Genomic DNA, 27,554 nt, shown 5'->3' on the forward strand with positions numbered 1-27,554 from the left:
TGAACATATAAGCAGTAGTATAGCCCGTGCGGCCCGTGCCTAAATGCAATTAGTTGCAGGCAGGAAACAATTTATAATTAGGAGGCCGCAGGCATTTTCAAGGAAATCAGTTCAAGTCAGTTCACAAGGAATTACGGTAATCAAATCGTAGTAGCATTCCAATGTTGCAAGTAACGAAAATAACCCACCATTATCAGAGGGACAGAGTCATCTTTATTGTCATTTTATTTTTTATTTTGTATAGATTGTACAATGGCTGATGCTGTTAAGGAAGCAGAGAGAGGTGCCAGCTGGTCAGGGTTCCTCAGCAGCAGGAGGGTTGTTGGTGCTCTTGTGGTCTAGAGCTGAAAATCACCACTGTACTGGTAAACAATTACTGTCTGTATATGATATCACACTTACAGTAACAATGACAACCACAGAGTGTATAGTCTGACATAATTCCAACTGTGTCTTAATTCTTAAAACAGCACAGCTCCTGCTTGTTAATTCCACGGTTTGAAACAAAAACAAAACTGCTTCAAAGTTGTAGATTATCGGTAGGACTAACTGGCAACAAAAATGTTGTGCTATTTTGGCCATAATTAGTCAAATTTAATTTATCTCAAGTTCTTTTCCATGGCCTGTGTGTGTGTGTCGTGTGTTAGTGTAACAGTGACACTTGGTGGTGAACAAACGCTATAACGCTATTTTCGTGCTCAGACACGGGGACAGACCCGTGGATTCTGCCCTTGCTGGTACCCAGGGACCCAGCCACACACATAGCTATCTATAGGAGTGGTTGCACCACTCGAAATCAAGATACAACCTGCCTTTCCAAAGCTCAAAATGTGTATACTGCCTGTGGTGTCATCTCTGACTGTGTTTACAGTTGCAGCTGCAGGTCCATGGTGCGCAGATATACTATTGGATGAAGTCCAACCAGGTACACAAACACATGCACGCACACACAGCCTATACTGTACATATTTTCGTCCACTCACTCTGCCCTCTGCCTGTGTTGGTCCAAACAGACTTGTATCAAAGCCTGTTTCCTTCTACTGTCCTGTGCTCTGCCCCAGAGCCTGGCATTCAGGAACTGCGTGGCTTCACTGACATGTATGGTCCCCCCCACTTCCTGCTCTCCCTTCAGGTGACCACTTGGCAGAAGTATTTTTGCATGATTTAATAATATAAGTTCCCTTGTTTATGCCTTGTGAACAATTAAGAGAATTTCCCTCTTCAATAATCATTTAAATCAAATCATTAATGATTTGACATGTTGGAACTACTGTAATTTGAGTGAAATCAATTGAAAATATTTTATATAATGATGGAGGGTGTGATCAACCTGTGTCTGTATTCTGTAATTTACTTTTTTCCTTTTCTGTATCCCTAGTCCAGAGTGGGTACACCGTTCAGTCCAGGGTGGCGTTTGTTTGCAGAGGATTTTTTACATGGGCTTAGTCTGGTAAACGCAGGGGTGAGGAAGGACAAATTTTAGTTGGTCATCCATCATTAGTCAAAATATTATAACCAAGAGATTGTCATCTGAAAGTTGCCTCTTCTCATCTTTTCACAGGTGAATATCCACCTCAAAATGGACACGGATGAGGAGAAATGTGAACGAATATTTAGGTATGCCTTTCTCGTCCCCAATTTGGATTTACAACAAGAAACGAAACGTAATATAGGTTCAAAATATAGAAACATGTAATGTAGGACTCATTTACTAAATGGAAAATATGTGTCATAGATGTAAAATACTCAACCCACCGCCGCAGCGACCCGGGTTCGATACGTGGCTGTGGTAGGGTTCTTAAAGGACCACTTTTCAACTTCTCTTCCTATAATTGGTCCTAACTAATGTTCATGATAAAATACCACCATTATTTCCTACTCAGTCTGTGTCTCATAGGAAGGCTGTGGGCAGTTCAGAAACCCGTCCACTAGTGACATCATCGATGGTGAATCCAAGCTAATAGAAACGGCAGGCTTTCTTTTCCTGAAAAGTTGCAATGCAAAAGTTGAAGCCATCGTTCTCACGATAATAAAAATCTAAATATATTTTAAAACTAATCTTGTTTAAAAAGAATAAGCCTAATGATGATGTCAATGGTGGACGGTTGTCCGAACTGCCCAAAGCCCTCCTATGAGACACAGACTGAGTAGGAAAGAATTAGCAGACAAGAGAGATTAGACAACGCTTTGGCAGGCACACTGCTTTCCTCCGGCTGCCTCCGGGTCTTCCCGACTTACAGCAGTATTGTATTGTATTATAAATATTTTGCCATGTTATTGTTTTCCATGTGTGCTTGCAGTGGGAAAATACAGAGCAAAGTTATGTTGAATGACCAGTCAGCAATGATCTTGGATGTCACCTGCAGTGCACAGTGAGTTGTGTGTGTGTGTGTGTGTGTGTGTGTGTGTGTGTGTGTGTGTGTGTGTGTGTGTGTGTGTGTGTGTGTGTGTGTGTGTGTGTGTGTGTGTGTGTGTGTGTGTGCGTGCGTGCGTGCGCACTTTGTTCCTTTTTATTTATTCAAGGATGTGAAATACCAAAACAGGATGTTGTTTAGCCATCCCTGCGTTATTAGACAACACAGTGGAGGGAGACAGGAGCGAATGACGTGGCACAGGTCTTGCTTCAAATGCAGACCTACAATGTTTTCAGTATGCACAATAAGTGGTTGAGCCCTCAAGATGCCCCTTGAACTTATTCCTTCCTTCCGGTTGTTTGCAGGCTGCCAGCGTGCATAGGAGAAAGAGTCTGCTGTCAGGGAGGGCACCCTGACCTTGGAGCCAAGTTGCCAATCACTATCCCCACTGAAGCCATGGACAGAGGCCTCTTTGGAGAGCTCAGCCTCCAGCCACTCACCATATTCAGCCCCTGTGTGCTGCCATACCCCAACCTGGCAACTCGGCTTACACACATAAAAATATCCTTTACCTTTTGTATTACGATATGAGATGGACGTATCATATATCATAATAGTGTGTATAATTTGACATATGCAAAAATACTGTAGATATATATTATCTTCCTTGATTGTATATGTGACCAGGTGTTGGTTTACAGCCCCAGTAACTTGCCACTCCTGGGTCCCTCAGCTTTCCTCAATGACCTGCCCACTAGTCTTGACTGCCAGGACCTGGGATTGAGTGGCCTCCACTGCTCCACCTTCACAGGTAACCCTCCACCTTCACATGCATGCACATACGAGTGTATATTTTCTAAAGTCTTACTTGTTTTATGTTTATTGGTTATATGTTTATTCTTCTCACATCTAGATTGTGTTTTTAGTTTAGTTTTTGTTAACTCCTTTTTGATGATTTCCTGTTTTTTTGTTATATAAGTGTATGTATTTGTATGTCTAAATGTTCAGATGAATTGAAAATGGTGGACCCTATTGTAAACGAGTGTAATGCTTTATGGTGTCGTCCAGAAGACAATCAATGAGTGACATTCAGTGAAATCAAATGTCACATAAAAATGCTTGTTTGTTATACAGCTCAATGCCTTTCCAAAAGAAAGACTGCTGGTAATTACAACATGTCAAAGACTTTCAATAACAAAGTATTGCACAAATGCAGTATTTACCAAAATGCCTCCAAAGTTTACTTACTCTCGAAACCAGATGCCATCATACTGGACACTTATTTTCTTCTGTTTCTCATCTTCTTCTCTACTTTGAAAATGTAATATGTAATGTGTGCTGTAGATCTTGTGCACAGCAGTGGCACTGTATACAGTGTGGAGCATGAAAACAGAGAAGAGTTGGAGCCAGAATGGAGCATTGCCGCTATAAAGCAGAGTCTCACGCTATTTCTCTTCCTGCAACACAGTGACCCTTTCACCATTCAGCTCTCTGATGTTATGGGTGAGTCACAGCTGGATACAGCTGGAACCCATTGCCTCTGTGCACTCTCTCTCTACGTCGTCCTCAGTGGGCCATGATTTCATAATTCATACTTTGAGATGTTTTTAGGAACCATATATAGGCTCTATAGGCTATGTTTGTGTATGGGTTTCCAAGAACAAATTATAAGCCATTATGTATATAATGGTTCATTGGTTTTCACATAATTATCAAAACTCAAAACAACAGAAGAGGAGGACAATTGACTATGAACTTGAGATGAAAAAGTAGAGCCCTCAACTACATATACATAGTCAATACCCTGATAGTACATAGCACCACAGCCTTTTTGTACCATTAAATCATTAACATAACTAACAGATTTTCAATGTTGCAATGATCTCAGCAGAACACACCTGCCAGTCAGTAGTACCCATCAGGAATTAATGTATTGATAACATTTGTAACCCTCCTGCAGCCACAGAGGAGTTGTTAGAGCGACACCTGGAGGACATTTTGAGTCACAACAAACAGGCAGTAACAACAGCACTGCAGACACAGCTAAAGAATACATTTCAAGTCCAGAGACGGAGACACAAGGTAAGCCACATCAGAGACACAATAAAGCCAAAAATGTTACATGTTAAATATTGCCTTGTTATAGTACCGTATATAATGCACTTTAGACTTATTTGTGTTTTTACGATATGATGTGTCAGGCCCAAGAGAAGCTGTGCTCAGCTCGTGAGGTGATTGTGAGTTCTGTCATCTCTATTGTGAGCAGCAGCAGTAATGTGGACTTCAGGAGTGCCTGTCTGGACAGTATGAGGGTATGTAGGGACACAGCAGCATAATGCAGCATACATATATTCTATGCTTAAAGATTTAGATGGAATCTCTCATTTATCAACGCGGCGTACGCCAAAATATGGGCGCGCGCCGAAATCGCCACAATTTTGTTGCTTCCAAATAATTATCACGTCAGGTCGGGAGCTGTCGTAGGCTTTGTCCTCACCTGTTTTTCTGTCGTAGACAAGCGGAGCAGCATTGTCTGACCAGCTGACAGGCTGTCACAGGCATCTAAACCTATGTATTCACTTAGTTCTAAATGTATGTACATAAAACTAATACATATTATACACGTGAAAAAAATTATATTTTGTAAAGGCATGTCATATGAAATTGGTAAGATATTTCCAAGTGTACATGCAATTAAAATCGCACAATTAAAAACAATGTTAAGTTAGACGCTTTAAGCCATTTAAACAGCATTTTGCATGAACGCATACATGCGAGGATTTGCACTACCTCTGCTCAGTCTGCTGGAATATTTTCATGACATGGAGAGACGTTGGAGAGTGCAGAGTAGACTGCTGCAGCTGTCCCCGGAGGCACACTGTCGCGCGTGGTAGCGCACTGTTTCGGCTGCGCACAACAGCTGCACACAGTTTTTAGACAGCTGGTGGATGGAAAAGAAGCTCCACCTCCGCGCCCGACGGACCGAGGAGAGCGTGTCTGTGAAGCTGTCCGTGGTGTCAGTCGGGCGCGGAGGTGGAGCTTCTTTTCCATCCACCAGCTGTCTAAAAACCAGTTTTTTAAGCTGCGCGCAGCAGGGGACGTGCGCGTCCACGCGCGACAGTGTGCCTGCTCGGTGTGTGTGTGTCAGTGTGTGTGCGTGTGTGTTGTTCATGTTGCAAAAACGAGGGCGAGGCTTGATTTCATAGGGCTTGCTAGATTTATTTCAGCCGTCACATTTATCAACACTAGGGCTGAAATTAAGCAAGGATCAGCTGAAGTGCGATCACTTCATAAATGCCAAACCGACGCTCTAATTTGAGGCAGATTTTACCCTCCATTGATAAATGAGGGCCTGAGTGTGGAATTCTGTTATTCCTTTTAAATTGTCTTCACAATTATGACAAGCATTTTAGCTGTACGACCTTTCGATGCGATCCTTGTGAGCTTGTAGATGATCTGCTATTTTCACTATTTGTGAAAGATTTTGACTATTTTTGACATTAATATAGAGTCATAATCTACCGATATGTTGTTATGAATGTAAGCATATTTTGAAACTGAACAGTGAAAACAAAATGCCAAATTATGTAGTTTTACTCTTAATCAGTACTTAACCAACACAGACTGATAAATGAAATTGTTTCGGGATATGTGTGCTAAAGAGTAAACGGGTGTGACATATCTGCTCCCAGGTTCATGACACACATGAGTTGTCAACATCACTGCATGATACACTGAGGAAGGTCATATCATGTAAACTCGTTCCCAGGAAAAAGTGCTACTTGACACAGGTGAGTGGTTGGTTGCGCTCAGTCATCCAGTATCAGCCAACCCTGGAAACATATGAGCTTTATTTGTATCCATAGTATTTTACTACTTTTATTACTTCAACAGATGGACACACCTCCTGATAACAGCACTCCAACCAGGAGAGAAATCTAAGAATCCCTGTGTTTCCATATGATCAGTTCTTGAATGTGTTTTACAGTGAATGCAATGGAGGCAATTCCTTTTTGAAACTATTTTCATGCATTACAGTGAATGCCATTCTTATTAATGAATTGCCTGTTTAACAGACAAAAATTCAACAGCAATGTAAGATAAGTTGGATATAGATAGGCCTATGTGTTTAACTGAACTTTGTGGGCTATAGTTTTTTCACACAGTCTTCATTTAGAACTTCATTTAGGTTTATTTATTATTGTATTTCGTCCTGGGAAAAAGTTAATACAAAAGTTAAGAACACAGTTTATTGCAGTGTTTAAGTATATGTAACACTGGTTGACTTTTGTGTAATGTGGAAACCAGTTGGTCCAGATTGGTATTCACATGATAGCCTATGCTCAAGGCCAGTTTGGTGAGTTGGTGTACAATATATTGTAATATGCAACACAGTCGGTGTACACAGTCAAGATGTCATGAATTAGAATAGCAAAATGTACACTAGCATTTTTTCTATACTGTTAACCACCTCAAAGGTTGCAACATGAAGAGGGACACACAACACTGTGTTAGATGTAAAATAATACATTTATTTACAAAAAGGATAACATAAGAACATATCAGGTAATTTCCATTTCCAAAATGGGCAGTAGATGGCACTATCTCTACCCTACAGAGTTCAATTTAATTATGTTACATACCATTCCAAATCATCCCTTCTGCTCTATTGTTTTGTAAAAAAGAAAAAAAAAGGGGGGAAAAGGAATAGTAACTTAGAAAGACAATACTGGAATAGATGAGAGGAGGTCCTAATGCGCATTGCCTGAATATTGGTTCACAGGACTTTATCTGTAGCAAGAGTGAATTCAGCATGTCATGCATGTCATTCAAGGTTCAAGATTGTATGTTTATATTGTCACATTCACATTAGCTTCGGTGCATTCACGTATATGCTGGCAGCCCGGCACCTTGGCTAGCCATCTAATAAAATCAGTTCCATGTCGACCCTGTTCCATGTCGACTCCTGAGCAGTAGGTGGTGATAATGCACCTAACGCAGATTGGCAGTCGCCGTAAAAAACACTAAAGGAAGTGTCACGTTTTGCTTTGTGACGCAAATTCCGGCCGCCAACGACGGACGGGAGCACTTTTCCCGCGGCAAAATGAAAAGTACAGTGACAGCAAATTGATTTAGATATTATATTGTTTTGTTATTATGCAGAATTGAATGGTTTACTTGTTTTGTTTGAATGGCCTTTTCCAGGAATTGAGAATTGTAGCATTTGTAAAGGGAATCGCTTTGTTATGACGGAGAGGAAAGGCTATTAACTAGCAAGAGACCATCACAACATTGATCTCCTGCTGTCTTCCATTCAGCTGCTGTTTTGTAGCCTACGAGCACTTGGACTGACATTTAAGACATTAAACCGGCTAACTAATCGAAATATTACATAAAGCAATGGCGTCATTGGTCACATCAGAAGGTTTAAAGGCAGAACTGGACGTATTCGACATAGCATGCGACGATGATTTGGTTCTGGACAAGAGTAAGTAAATGGTAAAAGTAAATGTGGTTAGGTTAACACACACAATGTTAATTTTTAGTTTTATTACCACATTGACAAATGTATAGTTCCACTAATTCAATTTGATATGATTGATAGTTATTGTTTTGTCAGTTGTACTCTTGATAGATTATTAATATTATTATGTTCTCTCTGACTCTTTACTTTAATCATGCAGTGTTGGAGCAATGTATTTGTAACAGACTGGAGGCAGAAGACATTGTACCAGAATGGGTGGCTTTCAGCACCACAAAAAATGGACTCAAACTCAGCATAGACACCTTGGAACAATTTGAACATGAGGTAAGATAATCAGACATTGTTTCTGTTTAAGTACCATGTTCAATAATATGCTGGAAGTAGAAGTAGTCAATAGACTCAATTCACATACTTTAAAAGAATCCTCCTCTGTTGCGTTTCATGTTGGTTATGTTATTTGTTGCACTGTCTTGTTTGTGAGTGACATGTACGGTGTGGTTTCTGCACAGATTTTAACCAAGAAGCACAAAGCAAAACAAAGTGCAAAACAAAGCTCAAAGAGGGATGACATGCAAAACAGAACTAGAGACATCCACTCATTGCAGGAGTTGTATCCTTTCCACTGCACACAAACGCACTATGCAGCAAATCTTAAAGTTGTATCTGCCTATCTGGTGATGTCGCTATAGTATGTTATGCCTTGACGTAATTTATCCAGAATTAAAGCAGAGGAGGAGGAAGAGAACCTGCTAGACTCCTACTCCTACTCCACTCCTGCTAAGGTGAGCTCTCATTTTACAACATTACATCTGAAATAATTCATTATATCATGGACATGTATTTTGAAATAATAGCCAGAAATTGTTCAGAAACAGCAAATTTGATGTCAAGTCAATGAAACTTGTAGTTCCATGCTACGGACAAGCTCATTTTCTATTTAATGTTGTATTCATTCCCAGTTTCTTTGGTGTGTTTTTGCATCTAGAGTTCTCAGAAACGTCCTCTGACTACCCCAGAGAATCCCCACTCCAAAAGGAGTGCAGCTCTGTTATCTAGTCCAGGACTTCTGCTGTCCCCTGCCAGCTTCTCTCCCAGGTACACAGCAAGCAATACAAGCCAGCTGTCCCATTACATTCCAAGAACAGTAGGCTGGGTTTGCTGAGCTGTTGGTTCTTAAGCCTGACCTGACCTGAGGCCGATTCTACAAATGTCTTCTAAATCCTAACGGTTTTCTGAAAACCGTATGTTATTATATCAGTGTTGCTCAAACGTTTTCATGTCAACGACGCCCCAAATGATTTGGCTGCGGATCCACATCTGAAAATATGTTTGTTCCAGGGACCCCCAGAAGCAAAGATCAAAGATTATATTAATATTTAAAATGTTCACTTAAAAATATATGTATTTTAAAAGATTTGCACAAATTTTCTAGATTCTTGATTAGCCCAACAGATGCTTTCTTGATTTTAATGGGTATACAGTAAATATTACTGGGATCACTTATGTAAGCCTTGTAAGGGATTTTTATAGTGTACTCTTTCTCTCCCTCTGTAGTGCAACTCCTTCTCAGAAGTACAACCAGCGTGGGGCTAAGGGAGAGGTTGTGGTAACGTTTGGAGCTGTCCAGGGCCCTCGCTGGTCGGGGAGGAAGAGCCAGGGACAGGCGGTCCAAGTAGGGCTCCTGGAGGCCCCAGAGGACACTCTGCAAACCACCTACAAGTACATGTTCCAGAGACTCCGTGACATCAGAAATGGTGAGAGCCAAAAGTGAAGATCTGCCTGTATTGGTGTATAAAGTTATGTTATTCTACTTTTATTTATTTGGAATGAATAAAGTGTGGGTAATTTAACATTTTATAATGTATTCCAACTCGTGGGTTGTTAAGTTCCTCTTATGCTTATTCTATTTAGGTCAGACAGGCCACGTGTGCACGCGCTTGTGTAATTTCAATAAAGAAAGACACAACCATAGTACCGTATTAGATGGAGAGAAGTTGTCGAGTCTTATTTAGGTTTTTACATGTATGCCATTTCCAGTGTTGACTGAGAAGATTGAAGAGCTCGGGGAGGAGCTGAAATCTCACTTCAACATTGAGGAGTTTTCACCTGCCTCTCTACCTGCTCAGGTACTGCAGAAATCCTGGTGAAAGTGATTGACGCTTAAAAAAAAAAAAGCAGGTGGCGTTGTCCTTGTAAAGATTACTTAGCATATGTGTGCATTCGTACTTTGTATACTATCTCCATCTCTCCACTTCTAGGACAGTGTAACTGTACTGGGTCAGGTGTGCTGTGACAGCAATGGGAAACTCAATGCACAGTCTGTTCTCTTGGAAGTGGGACCAGAGCAAGGTGGTCAGCAAGTACCTGTGGACTTATCGGAGCTCGGAGAATACTCCTTATTTCCTGGTCAGGTGAGCAGAGGGAACTCATGCCTCGCTCCAAGTTAGATCATGTTACTGATGTGGCCAGTGTAGAACACCCACCACATTGTGATATGAAAAATGCAGCATTGATGCATGCTCTGACTGTTAAGGTCACTTAGATATGTGTTAACGGCACCCCACAAAAATCACAGGTGTATCAATAGTTAAGAGTTAGGAACTAGGAACCAACATTGAGGGGTGGTTTCTCCTTTGCCTATGCACTGAGGTCCGTGTGCAGCAGGTTATTGGACCACCCAGAGTAACAAGAGCATGCCATGGACCTGGGAATGAGTGTCACCCAGCGTCTGACCGAGAACTCTGACAACAGTTCATGTGAATAGGTTAATAATCGAGCACACAAAACAACTGGTGGAGTGAGACATGACACTGGTATACAGTGAGAAAGGGTAATGATTCACCACTGGCTGCATGTAGCTAGTCTCAATGCAAATTCTGCTGCCTACAGTTAGGGCTGGGGGATATGGACAAAACCTGATATTGTGAGAATCGACTATTGTTGCTTTGCTTTGAGAGTTTTAAGAAATCATCATAATGAATTCCTAACTAATGTGGGTAAAGGCAAATAAGAGAACAGATGGGTGACTTGAGAAAATGACATAACTTTAAAACAACGATTGTCATATCACAATCTTAACCGGATTCTGTGTTGCAAAAATAGAATTAAATTGAACTGAGCATTTGCCTCTCATTACAACTCTCCTACATCTGTCCTCTCTTCCCAGGTGGTCGTGATGGAAGGAATGAACACAACAGGAAAGAAGCTGGTGGCTACTAAGCTCTATGAGGTCAGTGTCACAGTGCTTGTCTGGGTCAGACTTGCTAAGTGCTCACCTCACCCATAAAATAATTCTTGAAACCCCATGATGACATGGTATTAACTTGACATCTTACGTAAATCTTTCCAGTACAAATCTTTTGATTGCATCATCTTTTGTCTTTTTAGGGAGTCCCTCTTCCTTTTTATTCCACAGAGGTGAAACAGGAGATGGATCATGGTGAGGAACACATGCCATGGGGAAGCACGTTGTTCTGGGTATTGCACTGGAACTCTGAACTGACCTGTTTCATGTATAGATATCTGTCAGTAACACTGTACTTCCCCAGAATTGGAATATGAAGCGATTATGTCAAATTTGTAAACATATAATCATAATGAATACCAAACGACTCGCCCCTGTGGAAAGTGTTAATTTAGTATCTCCCTCCCTCTCCCTGCTGAAATGATCTTGTATACAGATTTAGTTGATTGTATAGTAGTCGATCTCTGTACTGCTTTCTTTCAAAACAATCCACTTAGTTTCTTTAAACACATTTCTTCCATGTAGCCCATGTCTTGTAATTGCATCATCATGCTATTATTATGCCCATGGATATACAGGGTGAACTCAACAATTATAAATTAATATGATAATACCTTTTTATATAATCACCAACATGAATTATGTTTACTACCTGTATTGGTACCTGTGTTTCCTTACTCTTACACAGTCCCTGAATCATTGAGCGTGCTGGTGGCATGTGGACCATACACTCCTTCCAATAGCCTGACCTTTGACCCTCTCCTCGACCTGATCAATGTCATCGTCAGAGACCGCCCTGATGTTTGCCTGCTGGTGAGTTCCTGCAGTGCATTCTCTTGCACTTTCTCGCTCTCTGGTTCTCTCACGTACAGTATGCCCTTTTTCTTATAAAATGCCACCAAACATCAGTAGTGTCCCCCAGTCTGTCACAGTTCACCACCATATTACACAGTATACCCCTCATGCTACGTTCACACACTATCAGTGACAATGCAACAGGCTACAAATCATTTTCAGTGGAGGCAAACAAAATGAAGCTACAAACTGAAGCCAGAGTGCCAGACACTTGCTGTGTGACCAGTCCATAACATTACAAAAGAAAACATTGAGTCTTCAGTTGACTTGTTTCGCTCCACTGATGCAGTGAAGCGTCAATCATCTGATTTCAACTCCTCCTGCCTCCCCACAATTCCAGCTCGATTCCATGAATGGAATATCTTTTTTTTTTTTTTTTTGGGAAGGTACGTTAAGCCTGTGCCACCCGAGCTCCAACATTCTTGTCATTAACTAGTTCCTTGTGCTGTTTAAACCGACCCCACGGAAGTTGTTTTTCAGGGGTGTTCTAGCCTTTTGATTGTCCACAGATTATAGTGTAGAGTGAGAGGAAACGTGGAGAGAGAGTGACCCGATATTCACTGAAGATTTAACTATGTGCAACTACACATAGTTACTACAGACTACAGACACAAGCAACGACAAAGATGCAGTCTTCAAATGACGTTCTAATTTATGCGTTTGTTACTGAACTAATCTCTTTTTCTATCCTGTATAGCTGGGCCCCTTCGTGGATTCTAAACATGAACAGATTGAGGTACAGTTTTCATTACCACTGATGCAGCTATTAGATAAATCATATCCAGATCCCTACATTATTTCTTTATTTAAGTTACTGGCAATGTATTCTCTTGTAGCCAGACAATCGGAGATCTCCAGCAACATCTGGTGGTGACATCTAAAATTCTAAATTAAATGGAGTTGATAGAACGGTGGCAAGTACGCCTGCTAACACCCACCGCCTTCTGCTTTGGAAAAAACAAAAGATCACTGATCACCGAATATGAAGGATTGTCTGAAAGTCTCTGCATTGGTTCAGCAATGCAGTTATTTTTCAAATCTCAGAATTAATTTGTTTCCACCCAGTTCAATTGAATGTAGATGTCACCAGATCTCTGATTGTCTGGCTACGTGAGGTGCATGGCTACATATACTCAGCAGTTACTTGACTATCAACACTGTCTATTTCCTAACAGAAAGCGCAGGTGACTGAGACATTTGAGGCCATTTTCTCCAGGTGTGTGGAAAGCATCGTGGAGGGCACCAAAAGGTACATTTTCTTCTTGGGCACAGTAACATCTTTGGTGTACACTCACTGATTGTGAAGCCTGGACACTGGACACCTGAACATGAAGGAGTTGAAGCTCGACTGCTGATCTTTACAGTTTTATTTGTAATCTCAGTCTAGACATATCAAATTAAATCACATTTATGCATTGGCATTGCACATTTCCCATACATAGCCTACATTTCTAATCGACACAATGCATCCAGAATCATAAACCACCAGCCCACCATAATACACAATAGATTGAGAGAATAAAACTCTATAAGAATTATAATAAACACTAGTGAAGTGCCCAACAGTACAGAGAAAACATCGAAACAAAAATACCCATTTCCCCTTTCCAGCTAGGCACTAAATCATTGAGGGGTTTTTTTTAATTCGATTTTTAACCTTTTGGCTAATCTTCCAAGAGTCCTGTCGGGAATAAATTAAAACATTACACAATACATTACAAAATACATTGCATTTCAGAAATACATTACAACAGTCGAGTATCACAGCGTAACAAAAGTACTCATCTCGTCTACTCACTCATCTGCAAACACTCACGCACACACAGGCACAGCATATGCCTGCCCACAGGCGGATACAGTACATTCACCTATTAGTGGACTATGCCTGGCAGGGTCGTCCTCTTCCCTGAGGCAGCTGAAAACCTGACCTGACCGAGGTCTGAACCGTTCGTCTCTCTCAAGGTCCGTTCTTCTGTTCGTCTAAAAGTTACATGGCAAGTTCTCCATTGTCCATGTCCATGTGGGGATCGCACCAAACATTACTTCTGTTTGTGTGATTCCGCGTACTTAAGCTGTACTTAAATAGCCCTCTTGTGACGGCCGGAAGGAGCTGGCTTCCGATTCCGGTTATACCCTTCAAAATAAAGGTTTAGCCTTCTTGGGGTCTGTTGCACCTCGTGCAACGGCAATGCTCTGAAATAAGAGTCACTGAATGCATGTTTTTGTAGCAATGATGTTATGTAACCCAAGGCTTCTCCTCTGCTGTAGTGTTGGCTGTCGACTGCTGTTTGTGCCGTCGCAGAGGGACATTCACCACCACTTCATCTACCCACAACCACCCTTCACCCTGCCAGACCTCAGCAAAGACCAGGCTGAGGTCAGACACATATGCAACTGTTACAATCATACATCTTTGTTGTTGTTTCTTTCACATCTCTATTTTCCACTTTGTCCCCCTGACCTACAGTATGGCAAAAATCTACTCACAACATTTCCCGATGCAACACATGGGCTACAATATTAGCAGTGACTGGGGGCTACAAAATGAGCAGTGAATTTAACTAGGATGTGAACTTGTAGATCGGCTATTAAGCATTTTTGCAAATTGACAAAAGTTTATAAACCTTCACTTACTAAGGACATGGAAATAGGGATGCCAGGTTGAATGCGGTTAAAGATTTACTGTGTATTTGGTCATTTAAAGACCGTGGTAATGGCTGCGATTGTCTTTCAGATAAGATACATTTTAAATGATATAACTATAATTTATTTATTATAATTATTATTATATATAATTATATTTTCCGATTACAAACTAGACCTCAGTTCCCTGCCTCTATTTTCTTTTTAACATATTACAAAACCATTATACACATTTAAAATTAAGGAGTTTGAGATTATCCAACATAGATTTTTGGAATGTAGTCATTTTTATTATTTATTTGGGTTAGGTACTAATAGTCAAATAGTCAGATCAGTGCAAACTGTATCATAATCAGTAACAACTTATTCATTTTTGTGTTATACAGCGAGTGACCTTGGTCCCTGACCCTTGCACCCTACTCATTGAGGGCGTGACCTTTGGCCTAAGCTCCACTGACATCCTATTCCACATGGCTGGAGAAGAGATCAGCTGGTGAGGAAGTGTTTGTTTGCACATATAGAAGTTAAACTTCTTGTTTTCACAAAGGTTTATTACCTTCCCCAGTGATGGGGTGCGGTAAAGAGAAGTGAGCCACTACATTATATCACCAAAAATGTGAAGGAAGTAAAATATTCACATCCACAAACCGGTGACACTGCTACTAGAGTCTAGTAGTCTACACACTTATATTATTATGTTTTATCATCGTGAAAAGATCAACATTTCGAGCAATGCAGTATCTGGATCTCTTTCTTTTAGTAGCCGCTGCTGTTATCGTCATCAACCATTGTTTTGTATTTCAGTGCTGCCGGATCTGACAGATTTTCACGCATTCTGAAGCACATGTTGACCCAGAGGAGGTGAGAGAAACGAACATTTAAACGGAATCCACAATAAGTGTTAAATTTACAGCCTGTAAACATGTTGACAACTCCCCTGTCCCCTTTTCCCTTCACCATGTGTGGATGAACAGCTATTACCCACTCTACCCTCCCGTGGAGGACATGAACATGGACTACGAGAAGTTCCAGAGCTATGGCCAAATGCCCCTCACTCCTGACGTTCTCATCGTTCCCTCTGAGCTACGCTACTTCATCAGGGTACCCAGCTTCCTTCCTTTTGCTGTAAAACCCCTTGCTTCAGTGCTTAAGTGTGAGAACTACTGATTTAGAAGGCATTTGTAGGCCTCAGGTCTTAATTGGTTAAAGACAAAAGGCAGATTGTGAACTCCTCCTCGACATCCCCTTTCCAGTCCAAAAAGCGGAATGGAAGCCCCTCAAATCATCATCCAATTGATCACAGCCACATACAAATGATCAAAAGGATTTCACCTCTGGATTACAAGTAGTGAATTCGCACACATGAATTACCTATTAAGAACTGTTTACATTAAATAGAATGGCATGTGAAAGAGTGTGTGTTTAATGATTTCCCTGCACAAGGATCTTTGAAAGATTTTGAGAGTTTTTTTTTTCTCGAGTTGCTCAAATTGAGAAATTGAAATGGGACAATAATAGTGGCTCTTTTGTCGGTTCCAAACATTTCTACAAAAGTCAACAAAACACCCAGACTATGACTGTACGCAGGCAAAATAAATCAATGTCCACAGGTTGAATGTCAGGTTTTTGGTTTGCATTTACTTCCATTAAAATGCATGATACAAACCTTCACATGGCATTATTCTGTGTTCTCTGTGCTGCTGTTCTGTTTGTGCTGGTAAAAAACGTTTGTCCACCCAGGTGCATGCCCTTATAGTAATAATACAATGATAATGAGATTGAGACCATATAAACTGAATTCTGTTCACTCCATTATGCACACGTGCATATACTAAATATTTTTGTCCTGACTGATTATGCAGATTTCAACAATTTGTTCATGTGTCCGCAGGATGTGATTGGCTGTGTGTGCGTCAATCCAGGACGGCTGACCAAGGGGCAGGTGGGTGGAACCTATTGCAGACTGCTTATCCAGCGCAGTGCCCCGTTGGAGGATGGGAAGAGAGTCAGCCCCTGTTTAGCAGGCCAGGTGGTGAAGATTTAATGAACATTGAGAAATTGGATCATTATCACTAAGTGTGTGGATCTGAAACAGAATTAGTTCCATGTACAAAACTGGATTGAGTGGCATGTCATTCAAAACCTAGAAGATTAGATACGATTTAGCCATATTTTTGTACTATAAATAAATCAGCCTTGTTTTTCAATAAATGATCTCCCTCTGCAAATGACAACATATGCTTATAATATTGTATAATAAGGACTCCTGTGCAGGAAGACCTGACATGCTCAGCAGCATATTCCAAACAAATATATTACCCCCAGGCGTGAGAATTGTAGACCATTGATGTGGAAGATATTTCATAATAAATAAAAACCTTAAAATATCTAGTTATATCAATATCAAGTTTCTCTTGAAAGGTAATGACTGTGTTGCAATATATTATATATGAAGTCACTACTGAAATCAAAATGATCCCAGTTGCTCTCCTCTACGTTCAGTTTCTTCAAAGGGGGAAAAACAAGTCTGGACACTACTACATTATTTTGCTATTATTTTAATTATTTTATTGGGATTCATCCAACCCCAAATGACTCACCATGTAAGTTTTGTTCGTTATAATGAAGCTTTAAATGGATCTGGTTTAGTCATAGAAGTGGTCAAACTCAGAGTCTGTGTCCTGGGTTTCCTTTATCTCTGAGATTGGCTGTTCAGTGAAACTCGCCACGTCTTCACATACAACTGGAAAACAGGAGGCATCCATCAGACACCTAATATAGGCCTACCTGATATGATTTTCAACTTATTTTAAGAGTAAACATACGGTACCTTCGGGTTTGTCACTGCCTTTCTGGACATTTTCCCTTAAAGTACAGGTAAGTAAGATGAGGTTTGAGAAGGTGAACATCAATCAGACCTGTATCAGAATTGAATTAACTGTATACAGTCATACTTCTCTACCAAACAACAAAACTGTTACAATTACTTACTCCTTTTTTTGCATCTCTGCTTGTGGGGCCAAAAGATATTCAATGTCATCCTCTTCATCACTCAATTCATTAGAGTTGGCCTTCGGACTCTCTTTTCCATTGTCATCACTGACTTTTATCTCCTCTACCTCCTCTGGAATAGTATGTATGTTCCTGTTGGATCTGAAAATGAAAGAAGTGGCTTTCATGGCCATCATATGGCATATTAAGACATAATCATGCAAGACCGCAAGGGTCTTGTATGTTCTATATAGGTGTGAGGTGTATGTGTTAATGTACCTGTGGTTTTGTGGCGAGATGATACTGTCTGAATCTGAATCTCTTTCGTTCTCTGGTTCTGCTGCTGCTTGTGAGTCCTTTCCAACATCTTCACTCCACTTCTCTTCCTCTGCACCTCCCTCCCCCTCATCAGAGGCATCATCTTCCCCCTCTCTGCTTTCCTCACTTCCTACACATCTGTCCGCTTCCATCTCTCTGTCCTGAGTGGTGGCGGAGTAGTCCTCCACACTTTCTTCATCTGACTGTTCTCCATCCTCTTCTTCCCCCTCTGACCCATGTCCTTCTGTCTCATCCTCATCATACTCTCCATCCTTCTCTGGTAGACTCTTCCTCACAAACCCCTCCCCTTCATCATTCTCCCTCTCCTGGTCCTCCTCTTGCTGACTGCTCTCTTTGTTTTCGTCCTCTTCTCCTGTTTCCTCTTTGCCTTTTTCTCCCTCATCTGCCGACACACTCGTCTGTTCGGCGCTGATGCTCTTCTCGCTCACTGTGTCATCTGTATCACCATTGTCTCCTGTCCTTGTGTTGACACTTTCTGACTCCTGTATGTGACTCACTGACTCTCTGTTACTCATCGATTGGTCTTCAGGACTTGGATTCCCTGATATTTGACTCACAGGTTCTTCTGATTGACTTAAGGACTCCTCGTTACTCCTCTTACTCCTGTTCTTCTCCCTGCTCTTCTCCACCCTCAACGGGGTGACTGACTGACCCACACTCCTCCTGATCCTGCCATTGCTTATCTCCAACGATCCGTCGCTTTCTGAACTTTGGTCCACAGAAGCTGAGGCAATGGTAGCTGCACTAAGAGTCCCAGATGACCAGTGAGTGACAAAGAAAAGAGAGAAGGATGACATATGGCATTTGTTTTTCCTGGGCTTCACTGGCTCTACTGTCACTGTTATGCTTTATACATTTAGCTCGAATGAATGACATTAGTAGGAGGGATAAAGGAACAATGGTAGGTAATTGAGTATTTGTTAGGGTGGTTAGTTGTTGGGGACGATGAAATTATATTTCTATTGCTGTTAAAGAAGGGGTCAATTTTTACACTGTTAATTTAACAATGACATTTACTGTGTAGGAATGATGACAGTGACAGTTTGTGGCTGTAAGGAAAGATTGGATTAGAAATGAGAATCTGATCAGGCCGCTTATTGCTTACTGCTGACGGCTGCCTTCATCGTCTGTGGAACGTCGTCCTCCTGCTCTTCCTCTTCTCTCCCTCTGTTTTCGGTTTTGGCTGCTCTTTCTACTTGCTTGGCTGGAATCTGTGCTGGTCACACTGCTTTCATGGCCACTGGACAGACGAACTATAGGACACGGACACATGTAAACACAGGCAAGCATATAATCTGTCTGTCTGTCTGTCTGTCTAACTATCAATATACATGTACAGGTACAGACAGACAGATGCAGGCTGTTTAGCCAATGTGAATCTCTCTTCTCACCTGGCTTAATGTCCAGCTCTTGAGAATGGTGATCGCTGCTGTCTCTGCATCGCTCGTCCCCTGTGAGTTCTTCCTTTGGCTTTGGACCTGTGCACCTCTCAGTCTCAACACGCTCCCCCACACCCTGCTGCATCAGACCCCAACCTGTATGCTCAGACACAGAGGGCTGAGCCTGAGTCCAGGGAAGTCGGGGGCCAGGTGCCCCCCAGGAAAAGGGGCAGGCGGTCTGGGTATCAGCCCAAAGCGGTGGCCCCAGCAGAGGAACTGTGTGACGATAAGTGGATGCGGAAGAAAGCTGATAGGGCTGGACTGGCTGAGCTTGGTGTGGGGAGACGGGAGACGAGTGGGATGAAGGCCGAGGCCCATGGGAGGAACCCTGGAGGTAACTGGGCCTTCTGTCAGGAAAACGTGCTGACTGGAAGCCAGTGCGAGTCAGCCAGGAAGACTGAATTCTGGCATAAGCGGTGTCATCCAAATTGTAGTCCAGGTGACCATTTTGGCTGTAGTAGTCTTTTGGCACAGTACCTTTCTGGTTGTTCTTCTGACCTAAAGAGATGTAAGAAATACCAGTGAGGAGAGTGTGTGTGTGTGTGTGTGTGTGTGTGTGTGTGTGTGTGTGTGTGTGTGTGTGTGTGTGTGTGTGTGTGTGTGTGTGTGTGTGTGTGTGTGTGTGTGTGTGTGTGTGTGTGTGTGTGTGTGTGTGTGTGTGTGTGTGTGTGTGTGTGTGTGTGTGTGTGTGTGTGTGTGTGAGAGAGAGAGACAGAGAGAAAGGACCTTTTGAAGATGGTAGTTCTATGGGAGGCTGAGTTTCTTGTCTCTCTCTTCTCTCTTCCATTCTCTTAAGGCACTCCTTTAAACGTTTCTCCATCTTCTGTTGAAGAAACAAATTTTTTTAGACAAACAAACTAAATTTCACACACAAAGTGTAAATTAACTAAATTGAGGGCGTGCGTGCGTTTAAGGGGTTGTCCTGTCAGCTGTGTCATTAAAGAAACTGTAAATGGAAAAGAATATTTTTATGTTCGGGTGAGATTTCATCCAATTAAGAGAGAACCCCCCAAAAGATAATTTATCTGCTTAAATTGTATCGTGTTCCAGTTCCAATTTAGTCTTCTCATTTTGTTGTCACTAAAAGTTTGTTCAGCCTGTATCCTGCTAATTTGTATCCCAACCTGATTTATTTTTTCTATTTACTAAAGAGATGGGGAGACACTTGATGGGTGATGGTGATTGTTTTTGCTTGATGTTTGAGTGAACTGCAGGCACCTTCTGAGCAGGCTCCTGCCAGCAGGGGGTGATCTCATCTAAGTACCTCTCATAGTCCAGCTGCAGGGGTGAAAGATGCAGATACAGTGTAATCATGAGTTTCAAATAGTCCTACACCCGCCATGTTGAGGACCAAACAGATGTTGCAAACAAATGAATTAGTTTAGTTAAAGGCCAATCAGACTGTTGTTTAGACAAATTGAAACACCTGTGTTGGTCCCCAACATGGCAGGTGTAGGACTACATTTAGGACATGGTGTCCATGAAAGTAAAGTCTTGTCGAGGAGCTAGAGTTGTATGTTTCTGTCTTATAGGGATAGTCCAGCCCCAAAATGACTTTTTCTCTCGATTACTCACACCATGGAGCTTTGAATTTGTGGATGTTTTAGAGTCTCCTACTGGAGAGTCCGACACTCACCAACCATTATTAGCTTAGGAATGCAAAAAACGAAATAAATCTCCATGATTTCAAGGCTTCATGGTGTATGCAATTGATAGAAAATAAGTCATTTTTGGATGAACTAGGCCTACTCCTTTGAGTGTCGTCATTGCCATGGCTTTGTTAATTTATCTGCTAAATGTTGAGACCACCACGATTGATTGATTTATTGATTGAATACTTTATATAGGCCTACAAAACATTTAAACAGCACACGGTACAGTCAGACATTTAGGCTAAAAGGATAACACAAAAAGGTCTTGTTTAAAAATAATATGTGGGGTCAGTGGTGCACAATGCACATACAGGCCTACATGTGAAGGTCTCTGTCCTCTCTCTCTCACCCGTATCATTTTCATAGCAGCAGTGCGGGCCATCATCTCTCTCAGTGTTTCCTGGGCTCTCTCAAAGTCCTGCAGCAGCTGTCTGTTGTGCTGCTGGGCTCGACACTCTCTGTCCCTCAGCTCCTGCCAGCGCCACTGCAGACGTACAGCCTTGCTGCTGCTGCATGGAAGAACCAGTGGTGGAATAAGTACTCACATTGTTTTTACACTAAATATGACTTATGTTCTATCAATTACACAGCCCATGAAGCCTTGAATCCATGGAGGTTTTTATTGCTTTTGACGCATTCCTAAGCCAATAATTTGATGACCGCCATGGCGGAGTCTTTGAGACCCCACCGAACATTAAATCATTAGCGTAGGAATGCGACAAAAACAAAAGAATCTCCATGAATTCAAGGCTTCATGGTGTGTGTAATTGATAGAATATAAGCACTTTTTTTTTTTTTTTTAAGATTTATTTATTGATAATGCAGATATTAACAACAGAGTTACAGAATCATGAAGAATATAAGCACTTTTTTGGTACAGTAATCAACATTTACTTTGGGTAAAAGTACAACATATTGGCTCATTATGCAGAATGTCCTGTTTCACAATTAAGTTATCTTATGTCTACAATTTATTTAAAACTAATAATTTGAAAACTACAAAGCTCACAACACATCGAAACTCGCATCACATTGTGAGATTGTAGATCTGCTATTTTCAAATAGCCAAAAGTTTAAATATGGCTGGAGTGGTTAATGTACAGTATGTTTTATAATAAAATATATATTCAAGTTTTAACTGTAGTGGAGTAGAATTAAAAGTATAGAAATTTGGAAATACTCCAGTAAAATAACAGTACCTCAAAACTGTACAGTACTTGAGTACATTCTGTACTTCGTTACTTTATACCACTGGGAATAACGTACCATTGCACATAAACACATAGGCCTACTGTATTTATGCTCATAAACAGACTGCCATAGCGTTTATTTAATTTTATCATCCACATACATGCACAAGCCAGGATAAGGCCAGTTGAATTGTATAGCACATATCAATAACAAGTCAATTCAAAAGTGCTTTACACAAAATATTAAGCATGCATAACACACACACACACACACACACACACACACACACACATGCACCCAATGACACACTAACTCACGGATGCTTGTAGTTGTTTCTCTGAAATGTTGAAAGGTCACCTTGCAGCTCCATCGTCTTGTGCTATGAGACACAATTTAGAGCAGGAGACCATGGGGATATGAATGCAGTAAACTGCCTGTCAAGCCCATATTAGCTTGTTGGATATTTATTGCATATAGGCCAATAGTGGTGGACAGTAACAAAGTACATTTACTTGAGTACTACGTGTACATTCTTGAATCTTGAGAGGCATATCTGTAGGCCTACTTTCCCTGACTATTTTGGCCACTACATTTCAAAGACATCTTGTACTATTGACTCATTTCTCACTATATTTCTAGGAAGGAAAGGTATAGCCTACTAGCTACATTATGAATTAACTACTTTGAGCCCTACAAACCAGCCTTTACAAATTTGACAGAGCAAGTAGCCTAATATTTGACCTGAATCTAGTATCTCGACTCAAGTAGCCTATACCACTAGTCCACTACTGGTTAAAACAAACAACCACTGGCTAATAAATAGCCTACATAAAGACTCAAGAAATGTGACATTCTTGCTAAATAAATCCTAAAGGTCTTACCTCTTTTTGAGTCCCAGTTATCGTTTTCTAAAGGGAAAAATAATAATATTTGTCACTTGTGGTTTGATGGAAGACTTTATATTATATAGTTCAAAGCAGCCATAGCAAAGACCTCGATGGCTTTCATTTGGACGAAGGATTAACATGGATTAAGGACACTACTCCAGGGGGAGGAACCGATGCTTATCCACCTCAAGCAGCAGGTTTTATTGTCACAGTGTGTGGCCTGCAACCCTGTTGATTCAGATTAATCACCACATTTAGAATTAAAATAAAGATGAAGATTCATGACGAGTCGACATGAGAAATTATTTGGCACTTGGGAAAATACGACACAGAGAAATGTATACCATAAAAATAACAACAATAAAAATAGAATACAGATTATGATTATAAAATAAATACATAGCAATTGTGAGGAAAAGTAAGTAGCACATTTGTGCCTTTAATATTTTGTTTAAGAACAATAGGCCTACAATGATATTCAATGTACATTAAATACATATATGTATTTAATGTAAATACATTAATTGAATACATATATGTATTTAATGTACACATAAGTCCTAAAATATGTTAAAAGGGCTAATAATTATTATTGTTAACAAAAACACCGGCAGCACCTGTCCTGCTCTGAACAATGAACATTCACTTGATAGGCCTACTGCAGCGTTTACAGCGGATTGAGCGGAACATATATATGCAGCAACACGTACTGGGGGGTTATATTTATATGTAACACATAGCACGAGAAAGCGTCGCTCGCTCAAATTTCAATACAAGGCACAGGTTGTCAACACTACTCCCGTTAGTCCAGTATATCAGCGGTGTTTGCATTGTAGTTATTTGATAAATATCACGTGGATGTCATCATGCCATCATAGACGGCAAACGCTGCAATGATTTAGCGCTTTGATTTAGCTCCGTCTGTCCATCTAGGAAAGCAGTCCTCCCGTTGATTGCTTCTAAAATGACCATAACCAGTTTCGCCAGCAACGTGTTCTCTCGGGTTGAGAGGGTGTGTAGCTACCTCCCCGTGGTCCTCAACACCGTGCTCGTGTTCTCCATCACGGGAGAGGTGAGCTACCTGGTCCTGATGGAGCCTCCGCTGGAGGCTGACCGCACCAAGACCGTGATGTGGTCTTCCTGGTGGAAGGTTGTGCACCTGCTCGCACAGTACTTCATGTTGGGCAACATCTGCTGGAACGCCTCGCTGTTTCTGAAAACCGACCCCAGTATCAAAGGAGTGTTTTTGGGCGATGGCATGGGCCAGGGATGGAGGTAAACAAACAACACTGTTCAGGGCTTTTGTGGAGTATATATTGCGGAATCTATCTGTTATGTCACAGAAAGATTTAGCTTTTAACCCTTAAAAATGACTCCCATATAGTACCCAAGTAACCATCATCACCAGGTAAGAAATGTACTCATTTCTCCACAGATACAATGGTGTTAGCTTTACCTGAAGACCCCTAAATGAATTGTTGATGATTTCAAAGTTAACTAATAATTGGTTATCATTAGCTTTGGCTCATATAGGCCTAAACAGCTGATATTGGGCAATATGACATGTAAAAAACAAGCCAAAAAACCCCAAACATCGTCTTTTCTCTAGGTACTGTTACACCTGCGAGACACACACCCCCCCGCGCTGTTCCCACTGCTACGACTGCAAGGTGTGCGTCCTCAGGAGGGATCACCACTGCGTCTTCTTCAGCCAGTGCGTGGGCCTTCGCAACTACCGCTACTTCCTGAGCTGCCTGCTGTTCATGTGGTCGGGGCTCCTGTACGCTGTGGTGATGAATGCCGAGGTGTTCATCGTCATCCTGAAGGAGGGCGTGACACTGCACAGCGTTCTGCTGCTGCTCATACCCTGGATCATGTTGTTATCAGGTCGGTGTGTTTGTTTGTGTGGGGCAAGTCAGTGTGATGCACACACGTTTGTGAGAGAGAGTTTGTTTGACCCTGTCGTTTTTTCGTGGCAAGGAGTCAAGGACCCCCAAAATTGATACATAATTTATTTGGCCACGGACGGGCCCCTATCTGAAATGTATTTGTGCCAGGGACCCCCAGAAGAGAATATTTGTGTTAAAATATAAAATGCTATATAATTCAAAGATTTTCAAACACTACTTTCTCTTGTGACCACCGCACTCTGACTTATGGTGCGCTACCCGTTCAAATCAACATTGTAAGAAAGGTGATGGGTCGCGCACACACCAAGACTTCACACTAATGAAGGCTGGATAGCCTAAACGACGAACGTCTGTCATTCGATGTTATAAAGAATAAAAACTAAAATGTAGTCTTGGTGTGTGCGACCCATCACCTTTCTTAGTTACAAACACTACTTTCAACATTTTTCTAAAATCTCTCAAAAATAGCAGATGTGCCTACAGAATCTGTAAACCTCGCCTGGCAAATCATTTGTTGAAAACAGACTGTAGACTGACTGCACATAAAATTTTTATTGTACCTCACTTTACTGTATAATATCGGGATGAAGATCCCAGACTGAATCTGTTGTTTTCAGGTCTTTATATAGAACCCCAGTCTGGTGCATTTTCACTGCCTGTAACATGAAACTGTCCCTTCTGTCTTCCTATAGGTCAGGTCTCAGCACGTGCATTTGCCTTTGCCTTCATTGCCGACACGTGTGTGGTAGGGTTCCTACTCGTGTCATCCTTCCTCTTCTTCCACATCATCCTGTTGCTGCGCGGCCAGACCACCAGAGAATGGTACTCGTCCCGTCGGCCCTATAACCTGGGGATCCTGGGCAACTTGTACCACTGCCTGGGCACCCGCTGGTACCTCTGCTGGCTCTGCCCGCTCATCCCGTCACCCCTGCCTGGAGATGGGTTACATTTCCAGGTCACAGCGTCGCTGGAACCTGTGCGGTAACACACGCATCGCAAATGGTCGCGGTTTGATAGGCCGTCCCGGTTTCTTTTGGTGATGTGGAATGTGACTGGGTAACGAGGAGAGAAGAGGAGACCAGTGGGAGTATGGGAAAGGGAAAGGGAGTTGTGGAGATTCATCTGGGTTTAGAGATAAGTGGCCTGGGTAGAGAAGCACCTAGATTGTAGTGGTCATTAACAGCTGAGTTCCAACCTACCCTTGGTCTCTGCTGCGAGAGGATGAGTTAGTGGACAGTTCTGTTATTGAACGTTGATTAATCTAGACCTCTGAACTTCAGTACACTGTACAGCAAAGCAAGGTGTGGTAATGACCTGACACGCCTTGGAAGATAACAGACAAAATAAAAATGTGTTCTGTGAAACTCCAAGCACTGAAAATGTATTTAAAATTACACTGAGAAAGTGAATGTTTTTTGTTTTGTTGGTATATTGTATTGCTCATGCTGATTTCCCTTTGTAGTTTTTCTATCCTCAAAGTATTGGTCATTCATGAAGGTTTAGTGGCTAGTGGCTCAGTATCATGAGCCTCCTTTACACAGTTGTGTATTCGTCAAAATACCAAAACATAATGTTTACATATTTTCCACATCTACTCCTAGTCTAGAGAAACACAAGTTGTGAGGATTTTGCCAATTCAAAACCCTGATGTGGAAGAAAATAAATTGCAAATGGTGTGGATTTAAAGCCCAGACTCTATCCTACCATGGCTAATCACACACTGGATGAATAGTTAAATGAAATGGGGCAAGTCAAGAATTTGTGCTGAAAACAATATATGGAAATAGATTTGTGTAAGTGTCATTAAGCTTATTGATTGCTGTGTGTATAAATTCTGGCTATTGGAAGCAGGTTTGCTCACATGCTATGTATGTAGTTTGAGGCTTTTAGTCTCTGTGTCAGATTACATTGCCTGTGTTGTCACTATGCATGTATTAATAGTTTAAAGCCTTACCTTGCAGACTGTTTTACGGAGAAAACGCAAAACATCCAAAAAATACAGCAGTGTGCACTGTGCACCTTTGAGCTGCAATCCATAACTTATTAATGAATAAAACTGTATTTTAACCTCTTATGCTAGAGTATGTTAACCCATTAAGACTGGGAAAGCATCTGGGTAATTTAATTTTTTTGCATTGGCTATTCAAGGATAGCAGATATAGAAGCTCACAGCGCGTCACGTCGTGCCGTGCTGCAAGCTTGTACAATGTACAGAGTACAGTATACATCTGCTATTTTTCAACATTCAACGACTAATTTTGAATTACAAAAATCTTTGAGAACTACTGAATTAGGAGGCATTGCCGCATTTCTAGAATCAGTCTCGACTCTCAAGTCTTTAATGCAATCTATAGCACATCTGCAGTGGTTGGAGGTGGTCTTCCGTTGAGAGATATACCGGTACACCCTGGTGTCAGGATTCGGGTAGGACTGGTTAACGTGTCTGAAAGTGTGTATCCCCTGTCCACCTCTTGCCTGAGGCACATGCAGTCATGCACTAGACTGCATGGGCTGGGGTACAAATCCCAGGGTGGACATATGAAGTTATGGATTGCCGATTTAAT

At 41.4% G+C, this 27,554-nt stretch overlaps 3 protein-coding genes across 4 annotated transcripts in view; all 3 read left to right on the forward strand.

Moving 5' to 3' along the window:
• Window positions 1-252: 252 nt before the first annotated feature.
• top6bl (TOP6B like initiator of meiotic double strand breaks) lies at window positions 253-6,358 on the forward strand (the record flags this gene model as incomplete). The annotated part of the gene is made up of 11 exons (XM_083786318.1): window positions 253-318; window positions 872-925; window positions 1,562-1,617; window positions 2,301-2,372; window positions 2,720-2,891; window positions 3,042-3,165; window positions 3,699-3,857; window positions 4,315-4,436; window positions 4,556-4,666; window positions 6,047-6,145; window positions 6,249-6,358. 11 exons carry the CDS (start codon window positions 253-255, stop codon window positions 6,294-6,296), a joined length of 1,083 nt encoding a protein of 360 aa, XP_083642444.1. The 3' UTR covers window positions 6,297-6,358.
• A 1,072-nt stretch (window positions 6,359-7,430) lies between these two features.
• pola2 (polymerase (DNA directed), alpha 2) lies at window positions 7,431-16,768 on the forward strand. Its single transcript, XM_083785312.1, has 18 exons — window positions 7,431-7,842; window positions 8,039-8,163; window positions 8,349-8,449; window positions 8,558-8,621; window positions 8,825-8,934; window positions 9,394-9,593; window positions 9,877-9,965; window positions 10,098-10,250; window positions 11,006-11,068; window positions 11,227-11,278; window positions 11,772-11,896; window positions 12,636-12,674; window positions 13,114-13,187; window positions 14,207-14,315; window positions 14,968-15,074; window positions 15,386-15,442; window positions 15,556-15,682; window positions 16,473-16,768. The coding sequence occupies exons 1-18, from the start codon at window positions 7,755-7,757 to the stop codon at window positions 16,623-16,625; spliced, it is 1,836 nt and encodes a 611-aa protein (XP_083641438.1). The 5' UTR covers window positions 7,431-7,754; the 3' UTR covers window positions 16,626-16,768.
• Window positions 16,769-23,853: 7,085 nt separating this feature from the next.
• The window catches only part of zdhhc24 (zDHHC palmitoyltransferase 24), a 3,831-nt gene continuing 130 nt past the window's right edge, over window positions 23,854-27,554 (forward strand). Inside the window, exons 1-3 of one of the 2 annotated variants that reach the window (XM_083785693.1) lie at window positions 23,854-24,355; window positions 24,690-24,967; window positions 25,683-27,554. The exon at window positions 25,683-27,554 is cut by the window's right edge and continues 130 nt beyond it. In XM_083785693.1, coding sequence (XP_083641819.1) covers window positions 24,045-24,355; window positions 24,690-24,967; window positions 25,683-25,975 — 882 coding nt within the window. In that variant the 5' untranslated portion in view covers window positions 23,854-24,044 and the 3' untranslated portion in view covers window positions 25,976-27,554. The remainder of the gene's footprint in view (window positions 24,356-24,689; window positions 24,968-25,682) is intronic. The other variant, XM_083785694.1, reaches the window with a different exon arrangement.

This window comes from Protomyctophum parallelum (assembly GCF_964188405.1).
Source record: "Protomyctophum parallelum genome assembly, chromosome: 16".
NCBI lineage: Eukaryota > Metazoa > Chordata > Actinopteri > Myctophiformes > Myctophidae > Protomyctophum > Protomyctophum parallelum.

Excerpts from the sequence above, each read along its gene's own strand:
- pola2 (XM_083785312.1), top strand. The coding sequence starts at position 7,755 with ATGGCGTCATTGGTCACATCAGAAGGTTTAAAGGCAGAACTGGACGTA. Across the intron at positions 8,622-8,824 it reads CCTACTCCACTCCTGCTAAG|AGTTCTCAGAAACGTCCTCT; the intron begins GTGAGCTCTCAT and ends TTTTGCATCTAG. Across the intron at positions 9,966-10,097 it reads CTGCCTCTCTACCTGCTCAG|GACAGTGTAACTGTACTGGG; the intron begins GTACTGCAGAAA and ends CTCCACTTCTAG.